The sequence below is a fragment of the Carassius auratus genome, unplaced genomic scaffold (assembly GCF_003368295.1).
Source record: "Carassius auratus strain Wakin unplaced genomic scaffold, ASM336829v1 scaf_tig00030051, whole genome shotgun sequence".
In the NCBI taxonomy this organism is placed as follows: Eukaryota; Metazoa; Chordata; class Actinopteri; order Cypriniformes; family Cyprinidae; genus Carassius; species Carassius auratus.
This window is the reverse complement of record NW_020525823.1, coordinates 197,914-207,601: the sequence shown is the minus strand read 5'-3', so window position 1 is coordinate 207,601 and position 9,688 is coordinate 197,914. Positions and strand designations below refer to the sequence as shown.

Sequence of the window (9,688 nt, the reverse complement as noted above, 5' to 3'; positions counted from 1 at the left end):
TAGTTTTTTGGGGGCAGTTACGGTGATCAGAACATATGCATTTCAAATTCAGAACTTTGAAAAATTCTATTTTCAAGGTCATCTTTGAGTTTTTCCAAGTTCAGAATCATACATTATTTCTCATAATGTGCTTCTACAAGAAAACTGAACTACTGTGCTAGATACTGACGACTCTCTGATCAGTTTTTTTTTTTTTTTTTTTTGCTTTTTCAGTTTGGGGGCTGTTTGTGTTTGTGAATGTGTCTTTGCTGGGCCAGACTTCCTTCCACATATGCTGTTTTGAACAGTGTCTTTCCTTCATGTACAGTCCCATGTATCACTATAGACAGAAATTGTGACATTTAAGCGAAATGCACTTTATGAACAGGCTCCTTATACTGTAACAATATTTTCACACACCAAACAGTTCTGATTCCCCCACCACCTCCAGTATAGAGAATCTTCTAATTTCTGGGAAGTGTTTCTGACCTGATCATGTGTTCTTTTAGTACTGAGGCTAAACGATGCCTTCAGGTCAGGAAGTGAGCTAAGTGTCTAAATCGTTCAGTGCATTTCACTGATGACATCCATTTAGTTTCTTTCCTTTGATAAAGTTGTCAAAATGAAACCCATCTGATTCAAGTGTTTTCATTCGCTTTAAGCATGTTTCTTAACAGTCCATGCTGATTTCAGTTAGTAAAGCGCGATCGTCTTCGTGCTTCAGTTACTAAATTTCAGACAGCTGTGATTTTAAGATGCAACTAAAGAGACTCTGTTATGAAGCTTTCCTTGTGACTTTTGTTGGAATTGCAATGCCTTAAGAGACACAAGTCGCTTCCACAAACTGTCAAATGTAAGACACCGCTACTAGTGGACAAAAAAACCAACAATACCTTTCTGGCATTTTTAACCTTTATTCTCTCATGTAGACTTGAGGGGACGTTTCATTACAGAATATAACCGTTGAAGTGGGATGTTTGCTGAGCTGCTCATGTTTGCTTCACAGTGACACTTCTCCATTTACGTCTTAACAAACCTTCCATTTAGCTCGCAATGGGAATCTTGTGTCGTGTAGACGGCAGCAGAGCCTGTGGTCATGAGTGCTGGCATATGTATCATATTAGCCAGAGAAACTCATGATGCAATGAAAAAACAAGGGCTACATTTACTAAATATCCATTCAGAACCGCCAGGAGGGCATTTCATGTGACCTCTTAAGTATTCTGCACATAAACACTGCTGTTTGCTAGGAAAAAGCAAATATGAAGGCACAACTCATTACCATCAAATTGCAGGGATTTGCATCGCTTTATGTAATAGACTTGAAATTATTTCTAGGTAGATTTACAGATTTAAATCATTATATGACACTGCTTGGAACAAAAAATTAACACGTTTTTGTACAAAATCACTGACTTGATCCTGGTTATTTGATAGTCTACTCTATGACGAACTAAATTAATGTGTATCCAGATAATAATCATGTAATACAGTTATGATATTGAAAAATGCATTCAAATTCATAACTTAAAAAACACATGGAATATATCATGGATTCATTAGTACACTTCTGATTACATTTCAAACTTCACTTTCAGATGAATTCTTGTAGAGATCCCCTCATCTCACTGGCCAAGTCCTCTGTGTGTATTATTTTTATCTTCAAAGATGTTCATCTGGGCATTATGGGACATCATCCCAAAGTCTGTACACAAGGATCACTTCTATGGCCATTTGAACATTACATACTTTGTCAACGACAGCAGCTGGATTGCCTCTTCTTAAAGTTTTCATCACAATTGTTCGAGATTTCTGTGAAGAAAAGATGCAAATATTCTTTTCTGTATGGCCATGGTGAAATCAGGGTTCAACATAGATATAAAATGTTTAAAATTAGCTATATTAAGATGTAATGAAAGAGGACTTACTGACAATATCACTTGCTTGTCTAGAGTTGTTCCTCTCCATCTCAGATAACACAGTCGCCTCAAATGTAAGCGATGCAACCCGTAGGAAAAAATCTCTCACACTTTCCCCTGTAAAGGACAACAGAAATAATACATGTCATGTCATGTCATATGTCATTTCAGAGTCATTCAGATTTGTCAATGTTTCTGAAAGAAGTATCTTGCAACTTTTGAATAGTAGTTTATCAATATTTCACAATAATGCTGTTCTTACTGTATATTTATTTGCCTTTGCAATACCTTTTATGTTTGAAACTACCTTTGGATATTATTTTGAACTGCTTTTGAACTCAAGTATTTCTGACATCAGCTCAGACAAAACTAGTTTAATTGCAAAGAAAACACCTGTGGTTAAAGTCTACCTGACAGCGCAGACACGGCCCAATACTCGGCTCTGATTTCCTCTGAGATCCGAACGGCTTCTTGCTCCATTACAGCCAACTGCTCTGGGTGCTATGGGAGAGAAAGATTCATCTAGTTACATCCATCTTGGGATTGCCAATGTCATTTCATGCATCCGTATTCTTTTTTCTTTATGAAAAAGTTAATGCGACCCTTCTGTGCCAATATCATGTGAAAGTCACAGTGTGGCTTCGAAGAGTCAAACTGAAAATGACTCACACTAAGATCCTTTTTGGTTCCCACGAGGAAGAGGAGAACACTAGATGGGTCATTGTCTCTCATGGCATCTTCAAGCCACTCTCTGAATAAACAGAGACAAGTTGGAGAAAGCAGACAGGATTCATGACTATTCAGGCAGTCTTTCAAACCAAATTAGTGGTCATACTGTACCTTGCATGATCCAAAGAGCTATAATTGCTCAGGTCAAAGACAACAATGATGGCTGGAAAATAAAAATGGATTTTCTTTACTGAATGTCACAAATAAACAGTAAGAGTATGCTTAATATAGTCTGTTTTATTACCTTGAGCTCCTCTGTAGTATGTGGATGCAATGCATCTGAATCTTTCCTGACCTGCTGTGTCCCACCTGCAGTGAGAAAGAGACTTGTGATCAAAGGATGCAACCATATGACGACTGTTTAATAAAAATAAAAAAAAACACCAAACTCACAACTGCAAACTGAAGGGCACCCCGAGGACCTCAAATCTCTCCATCTCAAAATCCACTCCAATAGTTGCTTTGTATGTCTTGTCAAATGAGTCTTTGCAGAATCTTGACAACATAAATAACAAATGTAGTCACTCAAGCATTTTTACACATATTATTATTATTATTATTAAATTAACATTAGAAACTTTTACCGGTTTATTAAACAGGTCTTTCCAACTCCTACATCACCAACAACAATGACCTTGGCTACATTCAATCTGGAAATTAACGTTTACAGTAAAATAATGTTCATATAGTACATTACACATCTGTATCTGTAACCACTCTGAATGCGTTTAGGAAGTTTTGTCTGCATTGTGTGGGCCAGCAACCCCCCTCTATAATAGCAAAACAAATGTTTCTATATTTGTGTGAAAGAGAGAAAAAGAGTGTCTCACCCTGTTTTCTGTCCTTGACATGCATCTTTAACGGTAATATTGAAGCCATCTTTGGTGTGCACTGCAGCATCCCTTGTAAAGTACTGAATAATAGACCAATAGAGATATGTTAGGTTCAACTTAAAAAAATTACAACAAGACAAAACAAAGAAAAGAACACCTTTCACATAATAATCCTGTCCATCTGAGTACAGTTTATAACACTCACTAGGTGATTAAAAACAGTAATCTTCTAAAATGAATGTGTTTCGACAAAATGAATATCTCATATAAAAGTGTTACCAAAGGGAGTTCACAGATGATCCTGTTTCCTTTCACAGGGGGTAGAGAGTTCATCATGTGAGAGCTTTAACAAGAGCAAACGCTCAACCATTCTGTCCGGTGACTAGTGGGATCAATAAACATAATAATAACAACAACGATAATATATTAAAATAAAAACAGTAAATAACACCAACAATTAATGACAAATAAACGCCGATATTTAAAAGGCAATACCAATGAATATTTATGGAATTATAAATAAATACAACTTACCTTAAAAGGAAGAAGGCTTTTTGTAAAATTTTTCTACAAGTAGTCTATTTTAGACTTGACTAACTTTATTTAGTCGAAACATTTTTGTTGTAGAGGCAAATATTATTTAGTAGGCTATTAGGTTATTTTGTGACAAATGCATTAAACAATACAAAAAAAGTAATCGTTTAAAAGTAACTTTTGGCTTTCACTGCGTGACTGTGCTCCTCATAAGCCCCGCTCTGCTGTGGCTGCGCTCGATATTTACAGCGTGCACGTGGACTACAGAACCCATGATGCCTTGTGATGTTCTCGCGATGACTGCGCATGTTAACGTGAACCCCTGCGATATACTGAAGGAAACCCCTCTCGTTCTTCCTTTCCCAACATGGCACCGAAGGCGAAGAAGGAAGGTGCGTTAGGTTTATAGAGTTAATTGTATAAAAATTACGTTTATTATGATTATATACAGCTGCGTTTTCGCTTAAATGTAGCTGATGTATGTATGTTTGTGTCTAGCTGTTAAATTAGGCGTCTGGAGTGAAATAACATTGTTTTTGATGCCAGAAGTGCCGGAGTGAGACGTGCTTAGTAATAACCGCGGCTAACAAGCTAGCTGCACGCTCTCGCAGCCTCGTTATATCAGACTGTCCCGAGTGTTAACCCCATTAGCCAGTTATCATAAATTGGTTGTTTACGTTCTACTTGGATTGTACACAGTAAAATATAAGTAAATGACAGCTTGTCATCGTTAGCAAGTCCCACACACGTGGCTACCCACATCTGTCCATTTAGCATTCATTACCAATCAATTTACGGGAGTCTTTAAATCAGCCCCGAGAGCAATATTGTTTTAAAATTTAAATCACATTTGTGTGAAATTCTTGTGCGTTTTATAGCTGCTGTCTGAATGTAAACACGGTGATAACCATTACATATGACGTGCCTTTTGAAAGTCTAACAATTTTTTATTGTAACGCAATTAAATGCTTGAAAATGCAGTTTGGACAACTTTATACTCATTCATTGTATGCCATATAGACTGGTTTGTTAATATGGCATGGTCATAATTGTTAAAATGTTTCTACAGCTGTCCCGGCCAAGACTGAGGCCAAGTCCAAGGCCCTTAAAGCCAAGAAGGCTGTGCTGAAGGGTGTCCACAGCCAGAGGAAGAAGAAGATCAGGACCACCCCGACCTTCCACCGGCCCAAGACCCTGCGTCTGAGGAGGCAGCCTAAGTACCCTAGGAAGAGTGCTCCACGCAGAAACAAGTGAGTCTCTTTTTCTCTAAAATTCCGATTGTGATGAATTATGGTTTACAAATGTCCAATAGTCTTGAAATTGGGCTTCCTTTTAGGATGCAAATGATGGGAATTGCGATCAAAGCATGAATTTATATGATTACAATTTTTAAACACTGATGCATCCTCATTTCAGCATTGAGATGTAGTTGAAACTAAAGCATACATACAATGTTTAGAACTTGCATGAGTTTAAAATGGATATGTTCTGGCAGGTTGGACCATTATGCCATCATCAAGTTCCCCCTGACCACCGAGTCAGCCATGAAGAAGATTGAGGACAACAACACTCTGGTGTTCATTGTTGACGTCAAGGCTAACAAGCATCAGATTAAACACGCTGTCAAGAAACTGTACGACATCGATGTGGCTAAAGTCAACACACTGATCAGGTAGAACCTGGTTTATTCAAGTCTTTTAAAGTAGTGGTTCTCTAAAAAAAATACTTAAATGATTGTTAATATATTAAAAACTAAATCAAATGAAACAATGAGTGTATCTCTTATAATATTATAAATGATTAAGTAAATAATTATGAAAGAAAAAATATCCTTAATAGTTTTTAATTTAATTTTAAAACACACATTCTTCCAGTTTGGGTTAAGTTTGAAAAGTAGCTTTATCAATTTCAACAGAAATATCCAGGGAGCTTTCATATATTGAGTAATTATGCAAAAATGATCATTATTCTGAAGTGTAATGTTCTCAAAGGATCCACTGATACTGAGGAAAGGCATTGTCAGATTTGTTATTCATTCTGAATGCTTTATTTATCGTTTCCTGCAGGCCTGATGGTGAAAAGAAGGCATACGTTCGTCTTGCACCAGATTACGATGCTTTGGATGTTGCAAACAAGGTAAATTAGTGAATATAAATGTTTGAAGATAGGAAATCTTCAGCCTCTGCAAATGTAAACTGAGTTTCTGCCTGAATGTTTGATGCATTTAGAAGAACCACTGATGCGTTATTTGTTCTTTTGCAAAACATTTGTTCTCCGACCTGTGCTGATTGTCATCTTTTTCTTGCAGATTGGCATCATCTAAAGAGCTCTTGGTCAGATGTACAGAAGAATAAATGTTTGTAAAACAATTTTTGTGTTTTGTGGCTTTATTTGTTTACATTTCTGGAATTTAAAGGTTTGAGAATTTTTTTTTTTTTTTTTTTTTTCTTCTACCAAAAAAAGTGTTCATAGAATTATTAAACCGTAGTTAACCAGAGCATCAGCAAGTTGAAATTTTAAATTTAAATTACAACCGTTGTATTAAACTGATGTATTAAATGTATCAATTATTGTAATTAATCCATATAATTTAATTTTGTGCACTAAAATGACTTGATTTGTGGATTGATTTCATTAATTCAGTTTTCAGATGTTACATTCTGTAGATGTTTTTTAGTACACTGTGAGAGCAGGGCAGGGTTTTTTTTTTTTTTTTAATCTCAAACTGTAAAACATGCTAAATGAAATGCAGTATTAAGTTAATGAAAGCAAAAGTTAGTTGCTTAATGTTAATTTTTATTAGTCCCTGTATGAAAACTAGTTATAGGGTCAAGTAAATATACATTTTAGGTTGGCCTTAAAACACTTTTTCTTCTACAGGGAGTACCGGAGTCTCTCCACCACGGGATTCCCAGCCTTAAAAAGGTTAAAGACTCCCGAATTACATAAGATGCAAACTAATCTCTATTACAAAATCTTGTGTTGTTGGACATTATTTGCATTTTCCTAAAGATATCTATAACAGGCCAGAAAAAATAATTAATATTCTGTTTTATGTAATAAAGCAAAATTCCCAGGGAATTCAGGGATGTTATGAAGTGTTGCTCCTTTCTGCAGTGCTGAAGTAGCTGTGTTTGCAGATGAATCATGTCTAACATATGTCGACCAGTAGTCCTTCAGAAGGATGAGGATGAGAATGTATGAGGCTGATGTAATTTCTGCATTTGGATGCAAAGCTTGTTGTATGATTTGAGTATTAGCATGATCTGACACACTTTACCACATAGTCAGCATTTTGTAAAAATGCTTTAATGTATTTTATAATAAAATGCAATCATTGATATAGTTTTACTTCACAAATGGTGCAGTTTCTTAGATTAAGATGACAGTTTACTCCACTGCCCCCTATAGATTCAACATTGCTTCAGAGATGGACATAAATACGTCAAAAAGGATTTTGTTACAAATTACAAATACTTGTTCATCAAAAATACTGGTGTGATAAATGTATTTAATTAAAATACAAGTAATTAGAAAATACAAACAATATTTTAAAGCAATCATTCGTAGTGCAAGAGACCGTGCCATTACATTTAGTAATACTGGAGTTAGATACATAAAACTGAGAAACACTTTTCCCTAATTGAACAACTTAAAAAAAATTTAGCCCTAACACTAGACAATATATTGATCCATATTTCTTCTCCTTTCTTGTTCAATTAAGACAAATGACTGTTTACTTGAATATCATTAAGCATGCCAATGCTTTATAGGGAAGTATGGCAATGCATTATGGGGATGTGGGAAGTCGTGGCCTAGTGGTTAGAGAGTTTGACTCCTAACCCTAGGGTTGTGGGTTGTGGGTTTGAGTCTTGGGCCAGCAATACCATGACTTATGTGCCCTTGAGCAAGGTATGAACACCCAACTGCTCCCTGGGCGCCGCAGCATAAATGGCTGCTCACTGCTGTGTGTGTGTGTTCACTGCTCTGTGTGTGTGCACTTTGGATGGGTTAAATGCAGAGCACGAGTTCTGAGTATGGGTCACCATACTTGACTGAATGTCACTCTCACTTTTTATTTTTCTTGTTTTGTTATAGCTCCTTTATCGTTTCTTTATCAGCGGGTCAAAAATTAAGTAGTCCTGCAAAACTATTGTCATACCGCCTAGTCCTATAAGAGGATGGCTCAAGCTATTTCACTTTCAACAGTAAAGATTAACTCCACAATTACTGATATTTAGCTGTTGAAGGGCTCTTTGTAGAATTCAAAAACCCTTGTAATTAGCGACACCGGTGGCTGTTAAGGGGTTAGTTCACCCAAAATGAAAATGAGCTTGTGTTTTACTCACCCTCGAAGCATCCTAGGTGTATATGACTTTCTTCTTTCAGACGAATCCAGTAGGAGTTATATAAAAAATTCCTGGCTATCATTGCAGTCAGCGACTGTTTCAGTTGAACAGTCCACAAGTCGTCAAATAAAGCGCTACTTGCGCGACTCTTCCACTCTTTTCTATTATTCGACTCATTATGGTAATGGCATGTAAAAACTCTTTGGCTTTCATTTATTGAGCCATTTTCTCTTTCTATGATGAATGAATGAATTTTGAATAGGTCTGAATGACATGATTAAATACTTTTAAAAAGATCTTGTATTAAATAAATATTAATTTTAAAAGGTCTGATATGAATGATACTTTTTTTATATATAATATGTTAAAAAAAACTGTCTGATAACATGAAACTTAATTTGTTGAGTAATATTACATGTAGAATTTCCAAGTAAGATGAAAACAGCTGTCTGATGAGAAATAAAATAAAACCTTTAAAAAAAAAAAGAATTGTCTTTGAAATTCACTTTATAAAAAGAAAAAAAAAACTCCCAGATTCCACAAAAAAAAAAAAAGTTTCACTTTAGATAAACAGTACAAAATACATTCTTGAGGGCTTTTATTTTATAATGCAACATCAGATCGTCCTGAAACTGGCTGAGTGACACCCTGGGGCAGTTGACTGTTAATCTAAATTTAATTTTTTCTGTGGAAACAAGGAGTTTCCTTTTTAGAGCTATTCAAAATCACAGGCAGAACAGGTAGAATATGAGTTTTTGGATGGCTTTTAGTTTGTAATGCAACATTAGACAGTCCTGAAACTGGTTGAGTGACACCCTGGGGTCGTGAACTGTCAATCTAAATTGAAACCGGTTTGTGGAATGGGAGTTTTCTTTATAAAGCTATCTGAATTTAGACAAAACTGGTCATATATGAGTTTTTGTTGGGCTTTTATTATGTAATGCAACATCAGACAGTGCTGAAACTGGCTGAGCGACACCCTGGGGTAGTGAACTGTCAATCTAAATTGAAACTGGTTTGTGAAAACAGGGAGTTTTCTTTTTAGAGCTATCTGAAATCAAAGACATACTGGTCAAATAGGACCATATATTTCAGACAGTCCGGACATTGAGGGGAATGATATCCCAGAGTGGTGTACTGTTTATCTAGTCAAAAATAATAATAATTTCAGAAAATTGGAAGGAAACAGGGAGTTTTCCTTTTAATAACTATGTCAATTTATCAGGTCATAATATGTTTTATATAACATTTTATTATGGATGTGCACACTTTATTTGACAACTTGTTCACAGTTCAACTGAAACACTCACTTTCTGCAATGATCGAGCTTGGAATGGCCAGGACA

At 35.8% G+C, this 9,688-nt stretch overlaps 2 protein-coding genes and 1 non-coding gene across 3 annotated transcripts; 2 read left to right on the top strand and 1 right to left on the bottom strand.

Moving 5' to 3' along the window:
* Window positions 1-879: 879 nt before the first annotated feature.
* On the bottom strand, window positions 880-4,209 carry LOC113079991 (ras-related protein Rab-34-like). The gene is made up of 11 exons (XM_026252237.1): window positions 3,995-4,209; window positions 3,740-3,842; window positions 3,458-3,540; window positions 3,212-3,277; window positions 3,021-3,122; window positions 2,872-2,936; window positions 2,739-2,790; window positions 2,568-2,649; window positions 2,309-2,399; window positions 1,908-2,015; window positions 880-1,791 (listed from the first exon to the last, which is right to left on the bottom strand). Exons 2-11 carry the CDS (start codon window positions 3,794-3,796, stop codon window positions 1,733-1,735), a joined length of 765 nt encoding a protein of 254 aa, XP_026108022.1. The 5' UTR covers window positions 3,797-3,842; window positions 3,995-4,209; the 3' UTR covers window positions 880-1,732.
* Window positions 4,210-4,290: 81 nt separating this feature from the next.
* LOC113079992 (60S ribosomal protein L23a) lies at window positions 4,291-6,363 on the top strand. The gene is made up of 5 exons (XM_026252239.1): window positions 4,291-4,386; window positions 5,064-5,244; window positions 5,490-5,666; window positions 6,061-6,130; window positions 6,303-6,363. The coding sequence occupies exons 1-5, from the start codon at window positions 4,362-4,364 to the stop codon at window positions 6,315-6,317; spliced, it is 468 nt and encodes a 155-aa protein (XP_026108024.1). The 5' UTR covers window positions 4,291-4,361; the 3' UTR covers window positions 6,318-6,363.
* On the top strand, window positions 5,331-5,400 carry LOC113080016 (small nucleolar RNA Z17). Its single transcript, XR_003281790.1, has one exon. It is a non-coding gene; the product is annotated as a small nucleolar RNA Z17 (small nucleolar RNA).
* Window positions 6,364-9,688: the final 3,325 nt, after the last annotated feature.

What these genes read in the sequence shown, in the direction of transcription:
- LOC113079991 (XM_026252237.1), bottom strand. Translation starts at nt 3,796, where the DNA reads ATGATGAACTCTCTACCCCCTGTGAAAGGAAACAGGATCATCTGTGAA. An exon ending in AGCTCTTTGGATCATGCAAG is followed by an intron (nt 2,650 to 2,738) that starts GTACAGTATGAC and finishes CTGTTTATTCAG; the next exon opens with AGAGTGGCTTGAAGATGCCA. An exon ending in ACAAGCAAGTGATATTGTCA is followed by an intron (nt 1,792 to 1,907) that starts GTAAGTCCTCTT and finishes TTTTCTTCACAG; the next exon opens with AAATCTCGAACAATTGTGAT.
- LOC113079992 (XM_026252239.1), top strand. Translation starts at nt 4,362, where the DNA reads ATGGCACCGAAGGCGAAGAAGGAAG. An exon ending in AGTGCTCCACGCAGAAACAA is followed by an intron (nt 5,245 to 5,489) that starts GTGAGTCTCTTT and finishes ATGTTCTGGCAG; the next exon opens with GTTGGACCATTATGCCATCA. An exon ending in AAAGTCAACACACTGATCAG is followed by an intron (nt 5,667 to 6,060) that starts GTAGAACCTGGT and finishes CGTTTCCTGCAG; the next exon opens with GCCTGATGGTGAAAAGAAGG.